Below are 22904 nucleotides of genomic sequence, written 5' to 3'. Positions count from 1 at the left end.
GTCACATAAGCAGGGACATGTCAATGAATTTAATTAAAATTTCTTATTAAACTTTAAAGCCCTTCATAAAACCTCTTCCTGCCCGTGGATGAGGTTTCATGATAAATATGAAGGCAGCCTGAGCTCTTCGCCTACGCACCAACCTTAAGGTTGGACAGGCAGCTCGGTTAATTAGATTAATTGGTGTTTAAGTGGCCTTAATAGGCCTTTGACAGTTCGGCGGGCACACAGCCAACTCTGGTGCACGCCCACCGAACTGAAGGTCTGAATGACGCACGCCCGATGTCACCACGCATCATTTTACACATCGGTGAACAGGGCCCTGCACCCGCTTGCCAACCCGAAAATTCTGGCCTCAGTGTATTGTTAATACAGTGTGCTATTAGTACAGTGTACTCATAATACAGTGTGCTGTTAGTACAGTGTGTTGTTAATACAGTTATGCTGTTAAAACTGTGCACTGTTAATATAATGTGCTGTTAATTCAGTGTACTGGTAATAAAATGTACTGTTAATACAGTGTACTGGTAATACAGTGTATTGTAATACAGTGTACTGTTAATACAGTGTGTTATTAATAAAGTGCACAGGTAATACAGTGCACTGGTAATACCGTGTACTATTAATGCAGTGTGCTGTTAATACAGTGTACTCGTAATACAGTGTGCTGTTAATACAGTGTGCTGTTAATAAAGTGTACAGTTAATACAGTGTACTGGTAATAAAATGTACTGTTAATACAGTGCACTAGTAATACAGTGTATTGTTAATTCAGTGTACAGTTAATACAGTGTGTTGTTAATAAAGTGTACTGGTAATACAGTGCACTGGTAATACCATGTACAGTTAATACTGTGTATTGTTAATACAATGTACAGTTAATATAGTATGCTGTTAATCAAGTGTACTGATAATACAGTGCACTGGTAATACAGCGTATCGGTAATAGTGTGCTTTTCATGACGTGGGCTCTTGCCACAGGGACCATGACTGCAGAACTTGCAATTAATTTTCATGGAGTCTCCGGATTGCAGGGCAGAAAGCAGCTTTCCATCCCAACTATCTGAGCTTGAAAGTCCAGTATTCCTTATGTAACTGTAACTCTCCATGGCCCCCCATTCCAGCTCATCCCCACCTCCCTACCCCACTCTCACTTCTGGTCTCTTTCAATTCCAATTTGGGATAAGGACATGAAGAAAGGCCAGAGCTAGGCTTTCAGATTCATGGTCTCTTCCTGTTTGCTGGAATTAAGATCTAACTTTAACCATCTTCAACAGCAATGTCGAGCACATGTACAATACAGGGATACTGCAAGCCAGCTGTGCACCAACTGAATCTCTCCCAGCTGCACGTTGCCCATACGCGCCCCCCCCCCCCCTCCCCAGATAGAAGCTTCTGTGTTATTAGCTGGAACACCACAGTAACACAGTACAAGTTGTCCTCTGTGTTACACACCTCCTTCTCATTCACTCTGTTTCATTGTTTAAAAGGACATTACTTGCCTCCTGAATGGCTGTGTCTAAGTGCAATGACCAATGTGATACTGTGTCTCATAGACCAGGAATTACAGCTGATCTATGCTCAGTTTGCTGATCTCAGCCAGGCTGACAATTAGGGTGTTAAAACTGGCCTCAGTAACTATGCAGTGGTGAACAGAACAGAGTTGGCCGTGCTTCCTGAACCTGCTCACCAGGGGTCCTTAATGGATTGTGTGTACAGCATAGGGTTAGATACAGAGTAAAGCTCCATATACACTGTCCCCATCAAACATTCTCAGGACAGGTACAGCACAGGGTTAGATAGAGAGTGAAGCTCCCTCTACACTGTCCCCATCAAACAGTCCCAGGGCAGGTACAGCACAGGGTTAGATTTATAGTAAAGCTCCCTGTACACTGTCCCCATCAAACACTTCCAGGGCAGGTACAGCACAGGGTTAGATACAGAATAAAGCTCCCTCTCCACTGTCCCCATCAAACACTCCCAGGACAGGAACAGCATAGTGTTAGATACAGAGTAAAGCTTCCTCTACACTGTCCCATCAAATGCTCCCAGGGCAGGTACAGCACGGGGTTAGATACAGAGTAAAGCTCCAGCTACACTGTCTTGGGCCTAACCCTGGATTAGCACTGCAATACCCCAAAGTGTCCTCTTTAAGTGAGATGTCCACTTCCTGCTGAATCAGGAGTAGCATTAAGCTTCATATGCATTTCCCGTCGGGTGTGGAGGAGTCTGTTCCCAGTTCACTCTTTGTATGATCCTTAAAACCTACAACATATTCTGACTCATGTCAAACATGACTTTCAGAATTTTCCAGCTCCATACCTGTTCCAGCTCTCTGAAAGTGTTCTTTCCTTATTCCCATTCCTCTGTATTTCATCATTTTACAGCTTCTCACTTTCCAGTAAGGGAAGCAGACTTGACCATCCATCCTGTGCACTTGGAATTTTAGCATGTTCATTTTGTTTCTTTTTATTCATTCATGGGATATGGGCTTCGCTGGCTGGGCCAGAGTGAATTGCCCATCCCTAGTTACCCTTGAGAAGGTGGTGGTGAGCTGCCTTCTTGAACTGCTGCAGTCCATGTGGTGTAGGTACACCCACAGTGCTGTTAGGGAGGGAGTTCCAAGATTTTGACCCAGTGACAGTGAAGGAACAGCGATATATTTCCAAGTCAGGGTGGTGAGTGGCTTGGAGGGGAACTTCCAGGTGGTGGAGTTCCCATCTATCTGCTGTCCTTGCCCTTCTAGATAGTTGTGGTCATGGGTTTGGAAGGTGCTGTTACAGACAGGCAAGAAAGGCAAACTAAATTCCTTTATTTTTCACACCATCTATCCGTACGCAGAGATGTTTTAATTTATGAAATAGGCTGTGGTGTGTTTCCCTAAACCCTCTGGCAGAATATTACGCTCGGCGTGTGGTTGCACGCCCGAAAGGTCCAAGCGTAAAATGACGCGCGATGATGTTGGGCAGTCCGGATGTCATCGCGCACTCATGTGATATTTCATTCGGCAGGCGTGCGCCGGAGTTGACTGTGTGCCTGCCGATAATTAAAAGGCCTATTACGGCCATTAACAATCTAACTAAATTCAAATCTACGCTGCCCGCCCAACCTTATGATTGACGGGCAGGCAAAAAGGCCAAGCGCCTTTACATTTTTTAGGAAACCTCATCCACAAGCAGGATGAGGTTTCCTAAAACAAATAAGCATTAAATAAAAGCTTTATTTTGGAATTAAAACATGTCCCATCTCATGTGACGGGGTCACATGAGGGGACATGTTTAATTAATTTTTTACTGTCTATTAATTTTTTGAAAAAGGGCTTCAATCTCCCTGAGGCAGCTCCGTGCCTCAGGGAGATTGAAGTGCTCTTTTGCATGTATGCGCGAAGTGCATGCTTGACCCACTTGCCCTCCTCCCGGCCCGCACAGGCAGCGCTCAGTGCTGCTGCTCACCATCCATGCAGGACAGGCCTTAATTGGCCCGCCTGCATGAAATCGCTCTGCGGAGCTGATCATGGGCGGCGGTTAGCTTCCTGACCACCCCCGCTGAGCACCCCCACCAAAGGCAAAATCCTGCCCTCTATCTGTGAAGTCAACTTTAAAGTGACTCACACCAAATTCACTTTAGGGTTAAACCATGAGTATTGTTTATTCATACATTCAAACCTGGGGGATGAGCGCCACAATTACATAAACACACACAAGAAGGAGAAATGAAAGAAAAGAGTTTTACAACCAGGAATAACTTAAAAAATAGAACCAAAGATATGGATATTAATTTACATGAATGTCAGAGTCTAGTGAGGGTTCCTTCACGTAGAAGTTAAGGTTCAGAGGGGTTCAGCTAGCTGAAAGAAGGAGTTGCAGAATTCCTTTAAAGTTGATGATGATGCAACAAGATGAGATTGGTATACAGAGACTTGGTCTGCTCTACAGACAATGGCAGGAATCTTCCCGAGAACCAGGCTTCGTGGAAGTTTAGACTTGAGGCAGGCTTTGCTATCAACTTGGAGTCCTGCTTTGGCATTGACAGGCTGGCTGTTTAACAGCAGACTGCCCTGGGAGTCCAGGAATGTAACAGTTAAATGTTCCAAAGGCTAGAGGAGGTTAGATCATGTGATCTTGCCCATTGATGAGTCAGTCTCAGGTTAACAATCAGGTTTGATTTCTCTGGTCAAAATCTATTGTTCAACTTAGGTGATAGATCGTGCCTCTGCAGGTATAACAAGTTTTGATGGCTCTCTCTTTGTTACAAATCTAAGCTGGGGAGAGAGACCACATGTTGCTCCCAAGTTTTGTTGATTGTAATAGGTCCACACAATGATAAGTGTGATTCCACAAGAATGAGAGTTGAGCTTTGCCCTGTAATTAATATTGCAAGTTTCCAGAACTGTAGCCAACTTGGAAATCATGAGATCTGTAGCAGCCATTTGTTTGGTCCAGCATAGTCCATTTTTAACTAATTAGAAAGTAAGGTTTGATTTAAACAGTTTATGGTCTCTTTCATGCTGTATAGACATGACAATCTTTTGTGGAAACACATTCATTGAAACAATCTATTGTTTCTTATTTTAATAGTTAGTCCTGAAAAGTCCTGGAGACAATTCGTACAACGGAGAGACCAGCAACCTCAGAAAACAGCTAAAATGTACAACGGGGCCACGAGTAAGGCAGCGAGGAGCGTGTTACGGAGTTCCAGTATAAGCGGAGAGATGTACGACATGGAAAAGAGCAGTGGCAGCCAGCAAGAACCAGTGGCGGATAATGCCATTAAGAAGAGGCGGTCCAGTCTTGGTGCGAAAATGGTCGCCATCGTCGGACTGTCACAATGGAGCAAAAGTACAACACAACTTAACCAGACTGGTAAGTTGAAGATTAAACTGGTTTGGTTTATGGAGTTGGTTGGGAAAGGATGTACAGCCTAATTAAAGAGTACCATACTCTGAACTACTGTAAGATCCATGTACAAAGTGCACCAATGTATAAACCAGCTCCTCAGGTTGATGAGCTGAATGACACAGTGGTTTGTATGGGACATAGACAAGATTATAAAGTACAAAACAAAAACAGAATTACCTGGAAAAACTCAGCAGGTCTGGCAGCATCGGCGGAGAAGAAAAGAGTTGACGTTTCGAGTCCTCATGACCCTTTGACAGAACTGTTCTGTCGAAGGGTCATGAGGACTCGAAACGTCAACTCTTTTCTTCTCCGCCGATGCTGCCAGACCTGCTGAGTTTTTCCAGGTAATTCTGTTTTTGTTTTGGATTTCCAGCATCCGCAGTTTTTTTGTTTTTATTTAAGATTATAAAGTATGCTAGCTCCCCTGCCATTGCCTGGTGTGGCCTAATATAGGCCACAGGTCTACCTTTGATTCCCAGCCTCTGATGTGTTAGCTAATTTCAGCTGGGATGGCAATATGGGTGAGCCAATTGGATCCAGCATCCCAAGTGGGAAAGAGGAAATCATCCCCAGTTCCTATTCCAGGATCATTATCTTGCTGACATGTGCAAGCATCAGATGAGGACAGCATCATGCTCAGTTCTGATGCCCTGCAAAGTGAAATCGACTGCCACAGTAACTTTGGAGATTAATATATACATAAAAATGGGTATTTCAGCATGAGGCTTGTGGAGGAAAAGTGGATTAGGAGGGGAAAGGCCACTGAAGAGACAAGTTTTAGAAATTTCTGTCAACAAAGTCCTTCATATTTTGAAAGTTTTTCTGCAGCTTCAGAAGATTAAATGCATTGAGAGCAGTTTGTGAATAGAATAAATTGTACAGGGGCTTTTGAAAGGATTGTGCTGATTACATTTTTTAATGGTTCCACTTACTCCCTCCTTTCCATCTCCTGTTCTCAGTTGAAGGTGTCAGCTGTGACTCAATGATAGCACTCCTGCCCCTAACTCGGGAGGTTACAGGTTCAAGTCTCACTTCTTGGGAATTGAGCATGTAATTCATGCTGACATTCGTAGCATTAAGGGAGTGCTGTAATGTCAGAGATGCTGTCTTATAGATGTGACATTAAACTGAGACCCATCTTATCTCTTAGGTGAATGTAAAAGATCTCTTAAAGAAGAGCAGCGGAGTACTCACTGGTACCCTGTTCAATATTTTTCCCTTAATCAAAATAACTAAAACAAATGATCTTATCTGGTCATTACCATATCGCTGTTTTTGGGACTTTGCGGTACGCAAAGTGGCTGCTGCACTTCCTACATTATAACCGTGACAACACTTCAAAACTTCTCCAACAGTTGGAAAGCACTTTGGAACATCATGAGAATCATTGAATCATAAGGACATAAGACATTGGAATAGGAATGTACAAAATGGCCCCTTAAATCTGCTCTGTCATTCATTACGATTATGGCTGATCTGATCTTGGCATCAAACTCCTCTTTTCTGCCCCAAGAACCCTTGATTCCTCCATACTTCAAGAATCTGTCTAACTCAGCCTTCAATATATTCAATGACCCAGCCTACACTGCTCTCTAGAGTAGAGAATTCTAAAGATTAACGACTCTCTGAGAGAAGAAGTTCCTCCTCGTACCTCCTTAAATAGGAGAGCTCTTATTCTGAAACTGTGCCCGCTAGATCTAGATCCCCCGCAAGGGGAATCATCCTTTCAGCATCCACCCTGTCAAGCCCCCTCAGAATCTTTTATGTTTCAATAAGATCACCTCTCATTCTTCTAAACGCCGATGAGTATCAGCCCAACATGCTGAATCTTTCCTCATAAGACAAACCCCTTTATCCCAGGAATCAGTCTAGTGAACCTTCTCTGAACAGCTTTCAATGCAAATGTAACCCTCCTTAAATAAGGAGGCCAAATCTGTATTCTAATGTAGCTGGTGTTATAATCCCAGTATACACTGATTATAGTCTTTTGGTAGTACAGAACCTGAGTATTGCTGAAAAAAGATTCATGTCAAAGTTTTTTGCCTTGCACTCGTCAGGACACTTCACAAGAATACCAATATAAGGGGAAAACAACAATTTATACTGCATGGGAAGAGAGTGATGATTGGTGGGCAGGTGGACTCTGCTTGGTTGAGGCATTGCCATGGAGAATGCCCAAGTGATGCCAGTTTGTAGGCCATACATCCCAAAGACTAGTGGATCATATTAAACAACATGTCCCATCCGCTGTTTGCAATGAGCAAGGTACAGACTGTGCCCAATCAGCCTATGCTTGCAAAATTCAAAACACAGTGTCCAACATTAGTGATTCCGCGATTGGACAACAATTGCTAAATAATCCTGAATGTGCTAAAAACTATACTGACAATCAATCTAAAATTGTTTCAACTAAACAAAATAAGTGACAGCCACTCACTGGCTCATTCCTCAGGGCAATGCCTTGACCAATCAGGGTCAAGATGCCTAATTTAATATTCAAACAGTGCTTGGCAGTTAACTGTCAGTCACCATCACTGGTGCATTCCCTATGGCAACGCCTCTCATAGTCCAATTGCCAACCAATCAGCACTCTCTTCTCATGCAATATAAATTATTGTTTTCCCCTTATATTGGTATTCTTGCAAAGTGTCCAGATGACTGTAAGATGAAAAGCTTTGCCATGTCTTTTTTTAGCAACACTCAAGAAACTGATTGCTTTAAAAAAATGAGTTTCCCAAAATACATCGGAAGAAGCCGACGGACAAGGTTTCATTTTTAAAAAACTTTTGCTGAAATAATCAAACCAAAATCAACATACTACTAGGAACTAGAGTTGGTTTTAAGTAAGTTACGTACGTATTTTTGTGGATTAGGAATATGCTATAGCTTTAAATTTAAGTTTTAGCTTTAAGTTTAAGTTTCATTTATATGTTTGATTTGTGCATTAAAAGGGTGACCTAGGTCTAGTTTTACTTAGTTTTTCTCTGTGAGATGAAGTCAGCAAGTCTAAAGTTTTGTTTTCCATACCTGCATTTTAATGAGGTTTACGACCTTTCAACTGGACACCTGTGTTTAAAGGGGGGTTAGTAGTTTAGCGAGGTTAAAACAAAGCAGGGAAAACTTGCCTAGCAATAGGAGACCTACAGAGAAACAGAAAAGCAGTTTGAGTTCAGTTGGTCTGTGGAGACTGCAGGGTGAAGAAGCTGGACAGGAGAGGGAATTGCAGAGAGCCGATTTCCCAAAAAAACAGAAGTCCCAGAAATCAGGGAGTGGAGACAAAAGAAACTTCCAGAAAGACAGTCAAGGAACAGGGACAGGAATCTGAACAAGGTCCTGTTCAGTGAAGTTAAAGTAAGGAGGAAAGGAAAAGGCTCCAAATTAAAGACAGAAAGCTGCAGGGAGCAGAATCAAGGTAAAGTGGGCTAGCAAGAAGCCAGGAAATCTGAGGAGACAGCTAAAGGCTGGTGACTCCTTATTATGGGCCTGTGAAGCAGCGGTGTTCTGTTGTCACAGCTGAGCATCTGACAGAGAGCAAGTGCAAAGTGAAGCTTGAATGCACCTGGCGATCCGGGGGGAGGAACATTGGAAGGAGACGTCAAAACCCTGGAGGTGGATTCTTGTTGAAGACATCCAAGTGAAAGTGTAGCTTGGGAGAAAATTCCAAAGCAAGTACTTTGAAAGTTGAGATTGGAAACCCTCAGGAAAAGATGGAGTTCTGTGAGACAGGTTTGCTCACGGTGTGACAGGTATCTTGGGGGGAGTTGATGGGAGATCCATAGTATCTGTTTGGGGTGGTGTCTGACACTTGTTTCAGAGTGTGGTGTGCCTGACCACAGGTCACCTATTGGGTTACTGTGAACATGAGAGTATAAGATAGCTTTTTTAACTTACGTTATCCTTATGAATCTGTATATATCTGTAAAGGTATAGTTGTGGGTGAAAGAGTATTATAATATAGTTCATCTTTTCTTGTTTTATAAATATTTTATTCTTTTTCTGAAACTTAATCAGCTGATTCCTTGTAGCCACCTTCCATGTTTCTAAACAAAAAATAATAGTTAGGATCTATCAAGTCGTGTTCCGCCCTGGGACTTGACTTGTCCAGTGGTAACATCAACTGTGATCATAACAACACTGTAATTCAAACACAAATTATACTTCAATCAAAAAGGTAAATTTCACTTTAAATGGATGCCACAAACATGACTGACATGCAAGTAGCATCAAGGGCAGTTCCAAAGTTTCTCCCAGTTCTCTCCTTGCGGTACCGGGTCAAATCTCACAAGGGCAGTTGCCAACTCTTCCACTCCATCCAAGTTTTCGAGATACAGTTATCACCAGTGAGGCCCACTCTGATGGTCCAATCGCCCTGCAGTCACCTCGATCCAGACAGCACAGGTTCCCAGAGACTTCTTTCTCCAACACCCTTGAATAAACCCTGTTAAACAGTCTAGCAGGCTCTGGTAAAACTGACTTTTCCACAGAGACATTTGCTTCTTCCGCTGTCCTCTTTTCAACTGAATATTAAAAACCTTTGAGTTTGACTTCTTCTGCCCCCAAGATTTTCTTTGAGAGTGTCTTTGTTTTCTGCCCAGCTGCAGCTATAACTTGGTATCTTAATTAGTTGTACAGTTGTAACAAGACTTCCCTACTTTTATACTCCAGCATCCCTTTCAATAAAGGCCAAATTCCATTTGCCTTACTAATTACCTGCTCTACCTGCATGCTAGCTTTTTGTATTTTATGTGTGAGGACAGCCAGATCTCTTTGTGCCTCAGAGTTCTAAAATCCCTTTCCATTTCAATAATTTTTTGCTTTTCCATTCTTCCCACCAAAGTAGACAACCTCACACTTTCCCACGTCTGCTAAATTTTTGCCCACTCACTTAACCTATCTCTTTGCAGAAACTTTGGCCTGGATTTTCACTCCCGAGGCCAGTATTTATTGTCCATCCCTAATTGGGGAATTTCCTGTCTCGGCAAAACTGCCTCAGGAGAATTCGCCTAGTTGGTGTGAACTTTGTTCCAGGCCAGGTGGGGGGATGATGCAGTATAAAGTGAGGCCCACTTCTCCTGGACACAGATCGCAGATGGTAACAGGGCTGCTGTGTGTTGAGGTGGGCTTTTTAAAAAGCCTTGCCTTGATTCTCTGGGACCTTGTCCTCATTGCTTTGTTAAATTTTAGGCCCTCTACCTCTCAACCCTCATATCCCCTCATCCCCACCCACTCCCCATGCTACCTCCATGCCAGCTCAATACCCAATCATGCCACCCCAATCCCCCCACACACCCCCAAGACCCCTTATATCCCCATTCCAACATAATGCTGACTCATGCCAACACTTGCCCCTGCCCAAACCATGGCCCCTTTATAGACCCCATGCCAGCCAAGGCCAATTTATGCCAACCCATCCACCAAATCTGGCACTTATACCCTTGATGCCAACTCACTCAGTATGCACCGTAGGGAGACCTCAGGAGCCATATTGTAAAAAAATAAAAGTCTTGAATATTTATTACAGCCTTCTCTATATTAAAAATATTCCCTTTCATTAAAGCCCTTCCAAAACTTTTAAATCTCCTCAAGTACTTAATCGTCTATAAAAACAAATAAACTTGTATTCATAGCCCCAAACATAGTCCCATAGTTCCTTCACTGTCACTGGGTCAAAATCCTGGAACTCCCTCCCTAACAGCACTGTGGGTGTACCTACACCACGTGGACTGCAGCGGTTCAAGAAGGCAGCTCACCACCATCTTCTCTAGGGAAATTAGGGATGGGCAATAAATGCTGGTCTAGCCAGAGATGCCCACTAGCATTGAATTAATTTAAAAAAAAATCAAAGATGGCTAAACCTTTAATAACCTTTTTGAGCTGTCATTCAAACTGTGAACTTCAGACCACCCCACTGAGAAAATTATAGCTTATGAAAAGCATCCAATCATTCATATTGACATAAAGATAGCCCTTTCAGAAATGTCAACAAACAGCTGTTGTAACTGCTAGATTTTTAAACTCTCACTGACACAGGCAGCCTTTTTTTTTCATTTGAAATAACTTCACATCATGATAGTTCTATTAGGACATACCTTATCCAGCTTTTAAAAGCATTTATGTCTATTCTAAATATTCATGACTCCTACACTGCAGGTTAAGGCCCTTGCTACAGTGAAAATGGAGTCTGTGTGAACTCAGTGCTGAGTTCAAATGGCCCTGCTGGCTTTGGGTTTCCATCATGTGTGAGTGACACCAAGCCCCCTTCCCCAAGCAGCAAAAGCGGGATATGTCAGAACTTCCACATTAGAGTCCCACCCGCCATTTTAAAATGTCTGCAGAATCTCCATGACTCCATGAAACTTTGGCCTTTGCGTCCTCCTCACAACTTGCTTTCCCATCTATCTTTGCACTAGCTGCAAATTTGGCTGCAATACATTTGGTCCCTTCATCCAATTCTGTAAATAGTTGAGGCCCCAGTGCCAACCTAAAATGACCCATCATCCTGACTCTCTAGATAAAAACAAAAAAACTGCGGATGCTAGAAATCCAAAACAAAAACAGAATTACCTGGAAAAACTCGGCAGGTCTTGCAGCATCGGCGGAGAAGAAAAGAGTTGATGTTTCGAGTCCTCACGACCCTTCGACAGAACTTGAGTGACCCACTCAAGTTCTGTCGAAGGGTCATGAGGACTCGAAACGTCAACTCTTTTCTTCTCTGCCGATGCTGCAAGACCTGCCGAGTTTTTCCAGGTAATTCTGTTTTTGTTTTTTATCCTGATTTTCTGTTATTTGTTCTATATGCCATATACTATCCATGTTAATATATTAACCTGAAAATCGTGAGCCCTTATCCATTCTGTAACCTTTTATTTGGCAACATTTGAATGCCTTTTGGAAATCCAAATACACTTAATCTAATGATTCCCCTTTATCCATCCTGTTTGTTGCATTCTCAAAGACCTCTAATAAATTTGTCAAACTCGACTTCCGTTTCACAAAACCATGTTGACTCTGTTTAATTGTATTATGATTTTCTATGTCCTATTATAACATCCTTAATAATTAATTCCAGCAATTTCCCAAAGACAGATGTTAGACTAACTGGCCTATAATCTCCTGCTTTCTGTCTCTCTCCCTTCTTGAATAAAGGAGTTACATTTGTGGTTTTCTAATCTACTGGGATCTTTCCCGAAACTTGAGAATTTTGGAAGATTGCAATGCAAACCATCAGGTCCAGTTGACTTGTCAGCCTTCGGTCCCATTAGTTTCCTAGTATTTAATCTCTATTGATAGTGATGGTTTTAAGTCCCTTTTGCCTTTTGATTTTCTATTATTATTGGAATGCTTTTAGTGTCTTTACTGCGAAGGTCGATACAAAATATTTGTTCAAAGTTTCTGCCATTTCCTTGTTTCCCTTTACTAATCCCCCAGTCTCACTCTCTTAGGGCCCAAGATTTATGTTAGCTAGGCTACCTTTGTATATCTGTAGAATCAGTGTCTATTTTTATATTTCTTGCTAGTTTCTTCTCATAATCTATATTTTCCCTCATTATTTTACTTTAATCATTCTTTGCTGGCTTCTAAAACTTTCCCAATCTTCTGGCCTATGACTAATTTTCACAACATTGTGTGCCTTTCCTTTCAGTTTAACACCATCCTTAAGTTCCTCAGGTCAAGATGTATGTTTCATGATTCTCACGGGGAGGAATTTTATGCCGGCGGCATTTTATGGTCCCACTGAAGTCAGTGGTCTTTTGAACGGCTCGCCATATTTTACAGCCCCACCCTCACTGTGACAGGGTGGTAAAATTCTGCCCCATGGAGTTTTTCTTTCTCAATGAAATATATCTTTATTGAGAATTATGAAATAATATCACAGAATAGTTATAGCTCAGACCAAGGCCATCAGCCCATTGAGTCCATATTGGCTCTTTGCAAGAATTACTCCAATGTCCCACCCTTTTCTCTTAGCCATACAATTTTTTTCCCTCAAATATTTATCAAATTTTCTTTTGACTGCCATGTTTGACCCTGACTCCAACACACTCTCAGACAGTGCATTCCAGATCTTAACCATACGCTGTGTGAAAAAGATTTTCCTCCTGTCACTGTCGGTTCCTTTACTGTTCATCTTAAATCTGTGTCCTCTAGTTTTTGATCCTTTCACTAATGGGAACAGTTTCTCCTTATCTATTCTGTCCAGTCCCCTCATGATTTTGAACACCTCTATCAAATCTCTTCTCAACCTTCTCTTCTCAACAAAAACAACACCAACTTCTCCAATCTATCTACATAACTGAAGTCCCTGATCCCTGGAACCATTCTCGTGAATTGTTTCTTCACCCTTTCTAATGCCTTCACACCCTTCCTAAAGTCTGGTGTCCAGAACTGGACACAATACTGTAGTTGTAGGTGAATCAGTGTCTTATCATGATCTCCTTCTTTTGTACTATGGCTCTATTTATGAAGTCCAGGATTCCGCCTGCCTTTTGAACCTCTTTCTCAATCTGCCCTCGCACCTTCAATGATTTGTGCATTTGGACCTCCAAGTCTCTCTGTTCCTGCACCCCCTTTAGAATTGTATCTTTTAAGTTATATTGCCTTTTCTCATTCTTCCTACAAAAATATTTACTTCAAATTCTCTGCATTAAATTTATATGTTGATAAATGACTGAGGTTGTGAAAGATCCTATCAGAATAAAAATTCCTCTTTCTTCCCTTCCACAAAGGATCTTCAATAGAACTAGAATGCCACAATTTTGACACTAACTTTACTTTTGAGAATTGATGTGGAGTAAAGCTGTTTGTACACTGTCTGCAGCAACAAGCTTCAGCCCAAACTCTGAAGAGCATCTCTTACTATCCCAGTGTGACATTTTCTAATTCCTCACCAACCAATCTATAATGAGTATGACAATTTTAAAAAGATCCTTTTGATGATGTGGACATCGCAGGGGAGAGCAGCATTAAATCCTGCTTCCTTGTTCCACTTTTTTTGTGGATAGTTCATGTGGTGAATATACTCCCACAGTGCTGTTAGATCAGGAGTTCTAGGTTTTTGACTCAGTGATGATGGAGTAACAAAGTCCAGATGATGTGTGACTTGGGGAGGAAATCGAAGGTGGTGGTGCTTCCATCTGCCTGCTTCCCTTATCCTTCCAGGTGATGGTTGCAAGTTTGGGAGATGCTGTTGAAGTGAGGGATAAATCAGGTATTGGTTTTGTGGTGCAGATTTGTACCATTGGCAGTTGGACTAAGACTAACAAACACTGGTAAGAATGTGGAACTGAAGGAGTAACTGAGCCGAAGAGATAGATTAATTAAAGGCAAAGTGAGTACATTAGGGAGAGAGGGATAGAAGAATATGATTATAGCATTGGATGAAATAACGTGGAAGGAGGCTCTGTGTGGGGCATAAGCATCAGCATAGACCAGTTGGATTAAATGACCTGTTTCTGCTGTAAATTCCTGTTTCTGCTGTAAATTCCATGTAAAATTAAGCATGAATTGTTATTGCCAACAGATAGTCTTTGCTGGGTTTGAGCCCAGAGTTAAAAGATTAGGGTCTGAATTGCTGCAATACCCAGTACTCTGTACATATGTTTTAAGGGTTTTGACTGTTTTGAATATTGACTTTTCAAGTAAGGAGTACCTGTTAGCAGTGACTATGAGCCCAGCAACTGCGAAAGTAATAAGCCCCTTCTGTTTTCTATGTTGAAAGCTTTCTAAATAAGCATTGGTGTGAAACCAGCCAATTGAAGATTACACTGTTGTTTTCTTCATTGGCTCCATTGTAGCACATCAGCAAGTTACTCTCTCTTCAGGTTCCAAGCCCAGAAGGGGCATTGATAACCATGGACTTCATCCATGGTTATGCTTGGCAATATATACTGGAGTGGTTTGCCATTGCCTCCTGCAAGTGACGGTACTCATCACATGGCTGACCAGGAATCTCTCCCACTCTTACCGTCTGCCATTGGCATGTCTTAAAAGGATTTTACAACCCTTCTAACAGGATACTCAACCTGTTTGGCCATGTTAAGAATGCCCAATCCTTGGCATTCAAGTCCTGGAGTGGGTCTGGAACCCACAGGGATGCTGCCACTGCACCACAAGCATCCCCCACCACCCCTGAACAGCAAGTTACTACAGAGGTCTAAGTATTTTCAGTTACCCTCTTAAGCCTTCATAGCCTGACAGCCTAAGGGGAATGTTTTCGAAGGCATATGGCAAAAAAAAATTTTAATGAACTTTCTCAGAATGTTTACATGGCTCAATCCGAAGTTGTGACTCAAAACCAGCGACCGCCACCCCCACCTGCCCCTTGGAGGTATTATTGGCTGTGCCAGTGGAACGCTCATCTGGATTTTTACTCTCACCAGTTACAGGTCCCCAGCTTCCACACAGCAGCTTTCAGACTGTGATCTGAGTAGCAGTCAACAAGGCAAAGAAAATGCTGAGCTGTACGGGAAACTGCCCTCGCATTGTGCAACTGAGGAAACTTGGCAAGATCAGCAGCGTCAGTGTTGATGCTGATGTTGATGTATCAAAGGCAATCAACGGTGTTGGCTTTTTTCAGAGTAACCCCCTTATCTATTATCTTTTCACAACAGTAACTTGTACTTATATAGTGCCTTTAATTTAGTAAAACCAGTTCAGCATGCTGCTCCAGTTTCCTCTCACCATCCAAAGCTGGTTAGGTGGACTGGCTATGGTAAGTTGTCCTCCAGTGTGCACGTGGGAGTGTGTGCCCTGTGATGGATTGGGGTCCCTTCCTTGGTGTACCCCACCTAGCGCCCATTGCCTGTTGGGATAGACTCCGACTTCCCGCAACTCTGAATTGGATGAAGAAGTTCTGGAAAAGTGAGTGAGTGATTTCAACATGGCAATAATCAGCCTGATAATCCTTTCAACTCTTTCCCACTAATCCCCAAAGGGAAGAAAATGTGTGTGAAGCTACAAGACAAACATATAGTGAAATGGTCACAGGAGTGTAATCATTGACACACAGCCTTATAAGGAGATATTAAAGCAGACATGGCAAAAAGCTTTGCCAAAGAGCTAGATTTTATGGAGTGTCTTAAAGGAACAAAGAGATAGGTTCAGGGAGGGAATTCCAGAGCTTAGGGTCTTAGCAGCTAAAGGCGATGGTGGAGTGATTAAAATCAGGGATGCTCAAGAGGCCAAAAATAGAGGAGCATCAAGACCACAACAAGCTGGAGAAGATAACAGAGATCAGGAGGTACAAGACCAGGAACCTGTATAGATCAACCATCTCAGGGTGATGGGTGGACAGGATTTGGTTAGGATGATGTACAGTTAGGGGAGGGACAAAGCCAGAGAGGGATTCAAAAGCAAGGATGAGGATTTTAAAAATGAGACTTTGACAATGTTCTGAGTCCATGGGAAGAATTTTCTCTCTGTCAGGGGGGGTTGGACGGGAGTGGGGGCAGGCGGGCACGTAACCAATCGCCGTCCACAATCAGCTGCGTGCCGCCATTTTCCGTGGGCGGGCCAATTAAGGCCTGCTCTGCGTGACACGCACCCAGAAGCGCTCAGCGCTCCTTGTGTGGGTGGGGGGAGTAGGCTGAGTCGGGGTCTGCGCTCTCTCACACATGTACGCAAAACAGCGCAGAAATCTCCCTGAGGCACTGATCTGCCTCAGGCAGATTAGTTTGATATTTTAAGATTTTAATAAAGAAAATTAATTTTTCTAAGACATGTACCCTCATGTGACAGTGTCACATGAACTGGGACATGTCAATGAATTTCATTAAAAATCTTTATTAAATTTTAAAAACTTTCACAAAACCTCATCCCGCCCATAGATGAGGTTTCATGAAAAATATGAAGGTCGCCTGGGCTCTTTGCCTGCCCACCAACCTTAAGGTTGGACGGGTAGCTCAGTTAATTATTTTAATTACTATTTAAATGGCCTCAATAGGCCTTTGACAGTTCGGCGGGCGCACAGCTGACTCCGGTGCATGCCTGCTGAACTCAAGATCTGAATGACGCACGTCCAATGTCACCACGCATCATTTTACACATCGGTGAACAGGGCCCGCCCCTGTTTGCCGAGCTTTAAGATTTTGGAAGAGCAGCTAGTTCAGTCGTTTAATTCACCAGCTCAGAGGGATAATCGCATCCTATTAAGCTGAATGTTTTGGCTTACTATTTTGTAGCAGCCTCCACTCAACACAAAAGCAGTGAGGAGAACTGCTCCTGCCTCATTGTTGGCTTCATGTGGTTTATGTATTTTAGAGATTTGCCAGATTACTAACTCTTTTTAATAACTGCAACTTTACAAATTGTCCTGTAAGAATGATGAGGAAGTGTACCTGGAGTAGGGCAGTGACATTGGGTGTGGTCAAACTTGTGACATTTGAGGATCTTTAAAGAAAGGGACAGAATGCTGACTGGTTGAGCTCTCTGTGACTTGACTTTTCAGCCCTCAGGTGTTGATTGTATGGAGATAAGTCTCAATCAAAGAGCATTTGTGTATTCCACAGCCAGCAACCAAAGGCTGTTTGTACAGTAAAGGGCCATCAAGCCTACCTTCAAAAGACTGAGTATGTGGATTCCTGTCTTAGGCCCATGTTTAGATGGAGAGGTGTGTCTTTATTGATTTCATAAGCTGAGGAGTATCGGCATGCTTGGGACGTGGGTGTCACAGGTAAGGTTATTGTCCATCCCTCACTGTCCTGAGAAGGTAGAGCTGGGCCTCCTTCTCATACTACTGCAATCTTTGTGGTGAAGCTGCTCCCACAGTGCTGCTTGTTGGGAGTTCCAGGACTTCGACGGTGAAATTTCCAAGTCAGGATGGTGTGACTTGGAGGGGAACCTGGTGGTGATGCTGTTCCCATAAATCTGTCTCCTTTGTCCTTCTCGAAGATGGAGGTAGAGAGTTTATATTCTCATTATGAAGGATATGTTCTGTTCATTCATACGTTCTATGTAAATAAATTACTTTATGGTTTGAAGTTTGTGTGACATCCTCCCACAGCACTTATTCCATCTATCTTTTATAAAAATATTATTCATGTTGATGTATTTGATATCACAATAGTTAGTATACAGGGCATTTACAATCATGAATCCTATAATTTTTTAACTAGGTGTTGGGCAGTTTTTTTAACTCTTTCATGGGATGTCACTGGCAAGGGCAGCATTTGTTGCCCATCCCAAATTGCCCTTGAATTGAGTGGCTTGCTAGGCCATTTTAGAAGGCAGTTAAGAGGCAACCACTTTCTGTGGGTCTGGAGTCACATGTAGGCCAGACCAGGTAAGGACCTAAAGGACATCAATGAACCAGATGGGTTTTACAACAATTAATGATGGCTTCATGGCAGCTGTCATTGAGGCTAGCTTTATATTCCATGTTTTTTTTATTAATTGAATTTAAATTCCACCAGCTGCTGTGGTGGTATCTGAACCCCTGTCCCCAGAGCATTTACCAAGGCATCTGGATTACTGGTCTAGTGACAATACCATTACGCTACCATCTCCCCATATTGGGCAGGATTTTGACCTTGATGGGCGGGCGGGCCCCACCGGCTCGGCAGCGGGCAGGCAGCCGACCCCCACCACCGAAACGGGGTCCACCGCCATTTTGAGTGGGAGGGCCAACTAAGGCCCATCCAGCGGCCTGCCCGACAGGAAGCTTCCTGTGCAGCGGGGGAGGGAATCCCGCATCCGCGTGAAAGAGCGCACTGCTCCCTGAGACCAAGTGCTGTCTCAGGGAGATTACTGACAGTATAAAAATCGTTAAAAATAGAAGAATATTAAAATTATTAACATGTCCCCCTCATGTGACAATGTCACACGAGATGGGACATGTTAATAAGAAGCACATAAATTTTACTGAAGTTTTTAAAAAGGGACATGAAACCTCATCCCGCTGGTGGATGAGGATTCATGTATTATCAGAAGCCCGCTGGGGCTCCTGGCCTTCCCGCCAACCTTAAGGTTGGACGGGCAGGTCTTTAACAATCTTAAGTAGCCTGTCAATGGCCTCAATTGGCCATTGATAGGTCAACGGGCAGACAGCTGATTTCACTGTCCGCCCGCCTTCCTCAATACTTAAATGGTCAGGATGACGTTGGGGGTTCCTCCTGATGTCATCCCACGTCATTTTCCCATCAGCGAGCGGGCCCCAACCCCAAATCGCCAACAGGAAAATTCTGCCCATTAGGTGCATGCCAGATTATAGAGGTGTGAGGCTCACTTATAGCAGTGACTTCTTCAGAAACTATTTCGACATAAAGGATCTTATGGGACTATTCTTTTAGCAAGGGAATTCTCCCCAATGTCCTGGTCAATATTTATCCAACAACCAACATCAGTAAACAAAAAATTACCTGGTCATTGTTTCATTGCTATGGGACCTTGCTGCGTATAAATTGACTACCATGATTTTTACATTATAATACTGTATACACTTGGAAACTATTTCACTGACTTGTTCTTTCTTTCTGTGGTATGGGACCAAAGGGTTCAGAACTGGGACCAGTTCTGGTGCAGATGTGTATGTACATGACCAATGGATTTGGGACTGATGGATTTGAGAATGATAGGTTTGGGAATGACGGGTTTGTGAATGATGTCCTTGCTGTGAGACCAGTCAGTGAAGTGGAGTAAATTCTAACCTAATCTGGCAGGAGAAGGGAGAAAATTCAAATAAACACACAATACAGACAGCAAAAAGGACAAGCATAGAACAGTTGAGAAGGAGAACTAAATAAAATGATTTGATTGCCAAACAGCCAGAGGAGATTTGAATTGTATGTACTTAAAGGTATAAAGTATTGTGAATAAGATAGGTGAGCTATAAGTGCAAATTACAATGGGAGTATGAATAGCCTCTTTCTGTTCTGCAAACTCCTAGAAGAACAGGAATTGAAAGCTGCAATGGAAACTAAATTCATTCTACGAGCTGTGCGGGGTCACTATCATATTGATTTGGATATAATGATATGATTCTGAACTTCCAGATCAGGGATAAGTGCTGGGGCCCTGACTATTTACAATCTATATCTATGCTTGGATGAATGGACCGAATGTTAGCCGATAACACCAAAATAGGCAAGAAAGTAAGTTGTCATGAGGAGGTAGAGAGTCTGCAAAGGTGTTTGGATAGGTTAAGTGAGTGGGAAAAGAATTTGGCAGATGGAGTATAACATGGGAATATGTGAACTTGTTCACTTTTGCAGGAAGAATAGAAAAGAAGTATACAATTTAAATGGAGAGAGATTGCGGAACTCTGAGGTACAGAGGGATCTGGGTGTCCTGGTGCATGAATCACTTAAAGTTAGTATGCAGGTGCAGCAAGTGATTAGGAAGGCAAATGGAATGTTGGTGTTCATTGCAAGGGGAAAGGAATATAAAAGTAGGGAAGTTTTATTGCAGCTGTACAGAGCCTTGTTGAGGACACATCTGGAATACTATGTACAGTTTTGGTCTCCTTATTTGAAAAAGGATATAATTGTGTTAGAAGCAGTTCAGGGAAGGTTCCACTTGACTCATTCCTGGGATAAGGGGCTTATCTTATGAAGAAAAGCTGAACAGGTTGGTTTAGAAGAATAAGAGGTGATCTTATTGAAACATATAAAATCCTGAAGGGAAATGATAATATAGATGCCCGGAAGATATGGGGGAGACTAGAACTAGGTGACACAGTTTTAAAATAAGAGGTCTCCCTTTTAAGACAGAGATGAAGAGGATTTTTCTTCTCTCAGAGGGTCATTAGAATGTGGAATTCTGTTCCCCAAAAAGCAGTGACGTTTTAGTCATTCAGGGCTGAGTTAGTGAGATTTTTGATAGACAAGGGAATCTATGGTTATGGGAGTCAGATGGCAAAGTGGAGTTGAGACCTCAATTAGATCAGCCATGATCTTATTGAATAATGGCACAGGCTCGAAGGGATGAATGGCCTACTCCTGTTCCTAAGTTCTATGTTTCAGCAAATGTGTAATCATTAATTAATCTTGGGGGGAATTTTCTGCATGTCAGGCGGGCTGGTCGGGAGCGGGCGCGAAGCCAAGCCTGCGATCGGCTGTGCGCCACCATTTTTCGTGGGTGGGCCAATTCAGGCCCGCTCAGTGTGACGCACGTCCAGCAGCACTCAGCATGTGTGCAAAAGAGCGCAGAAATCTCACTGAGGCACGGAGTTGCCTCAGGGGATTACATACATTATAAAAGTTCACAAATAATAACGTTAAAAATTATTCAGTCATGTCCTTTCCTGTGACAGTGTCACATGAGCTAGGGCATGTTTATAAATTCTGCAAAAAATATTTATTTATTTATTAAAACCTTCAGGAAACATCATCCCACCCCTGGATGAGGCGTCCTGAAAAATGTGAAGGCCACTTGGGCTCTTTGCCTGCCCACCAATCTTAAGGTTGGATGAGCAGCGTTGGTAACTACTTTAATTGGTTTTTTAATGGCCTTAATAGGCCGTGACAGTTCGGCAGGTGCGCAGCCGCCTCTGGCGAGTGCCCGCCGAATTAATACTTAAATGATGTGCGCTGATATAGGGACGCACGCCCGATGTCACCACGTGTCATTTTACGTGTCAGCATGCCAGGCCCGCCCACACATGCCAACATCAAAATTCTGGCCCATCTGTTAGTAAGTGGCCTCTAAGAGACTGGGTAGAAGGAATTGGAATCTGGAATATCCTGCTTAGAAGTCTATATATATTTATACATATATATATATTTATGTAGGTATATATTCACATACATACACAGCAGATACATACACAAAAGTGTCAGTTCAGTTCTAACTCACCAGGTGGGAAACCCTCCAGATCAGAATTTCAATGGACAGTAAAATTGGGCAAGGTGTAAAAACTGACATTGCATCCAATTCTGTGAATTGTCCAATGGCTGGAATTGGTTAAAATTGATCTGGATTGTCATGCCTCTGTCAGGAAGGCAGGCAAGACATGATTCCAGGATTCTCGCCCATTCCCATTACCAGCAATTTTTGAAGGGCACAGGTAGCAAACCCACATGCAGCACTCCCAACCATGCCAGCTCCATTGCAGTGGGTGGGCATCTCAGAGCCCCACCCCCACAATTTTGCTGGAGACAGGCCGACATTTGCAGGAGAGGTGGTTCACGTCTCCTTGGAGAAATCATGAACCATGGAGGGATCTGAGTCTGAAGTCAGGAACAAAGTAAAAAACTACCAGGCATTCAACATTCCCTTTGGAAAAGATACCCCTCCCCCCTCCACCTCTTAACTTCCCATAAAACTATTAATTAAAAACAAGTGAAAATCCCTTGAAGTTTAATCCTGACCAAGTAAACACATAGGCATTGAAAAACCACTTCAAAGCAAGATCAAGATTATTACAAGGCAATTAAACTGTCAATCAAACAGTCCACCTGTCCTGATTGTAATTGTATAAACTGCCTCCCACAGAGCTGAATACGTTTGTCATTCTTAGAAATTAGCCAAATATTCATAATGAGGACATGTCAACTGTACCGATAGAAACAGGCTAAAAAGATGGCCATGGAGGTGGCATGGGGATAGAGGGAGCACGGCTGGGGCATGGGGCATGTGTAGGGCGTGAGGGAAGGTGAGGGCTAGAGGCCTTAACAACCAGGAACAGAACAGGACTGGTGTCCCAGTAAATGGAGGCACCTGTGTCCATTGCTGCCTCAGGCCTGCCTCTGGAGGCAGTGGCCTATATCCAGCCCATACCTGCCTATCCAACATGAAATAGGGTGGCCAGGCCTTTCCAAGATGGAGACAGGATGGTGAGGTTGGGAAAATTCCCAACTCCCCATACTCATCTCAACCATGAAAATCCAGCTCTGCGTAGCTATGGTCTTGTTTGGGAAAAATGCAAACATGTTTATTTGAGAATTTTGGGGGGTGGGCACTGGATAGTGTTGCAGAAATTTTTGAAAAGAAAAGAAACAAATTGGATTATCTTCTTGAGTTTGCTACTTCCCATTTCTTACTATCAGAACCCAAGAGTTCTGAGATCTATCT

The 22904-nt window shown here is 42.8% G+C and overlaps 1 protein-coding gene across 1 annotated transcript in view; it reads left to right on the top strand.

The window, feature by feature from the left end:
• Positions 1–4645: 4645 nt before the first annotated feature.
• rims3 (regulating synaptic membrane exocytosis 3) overlaps positions 4646–22904 on the top strand; it is a 284682-nt gene continuing 266423 nt past the window's right edge. The window contains exon 1 of the mRNA XM_041212279.1: positions 4646–4862. Within this exon, the coding sequence (XP_041068213.1) occupies positions 4646–4862 (217 nt within the window). The remainder of the gene's footprint in view (positions 4863–22904) is intronic.

The sequence above is a fragment of the Carcharodon carcharias genome, chromosome 19 (genome assembly GCF_017639515.1).
Source record: "Carcharodon carcharias isolate sCarCar2 chromosome 19, sCarCar2.pri, whole genome shotgun sequence".
NCBI classification, from domain to species: domain Eukaryota; kingdom Metazoa; phylum Chordata; class Chondrichthyes; order Lamniformes; family Lamnidae; genus Carcharodon; species Carcharodon carcharias.
The sequence above is the reverse complement of the archived record's forward strand: the minus strand, read 5'-3'. Positions and strand labels throughout refer to the sequence as shown.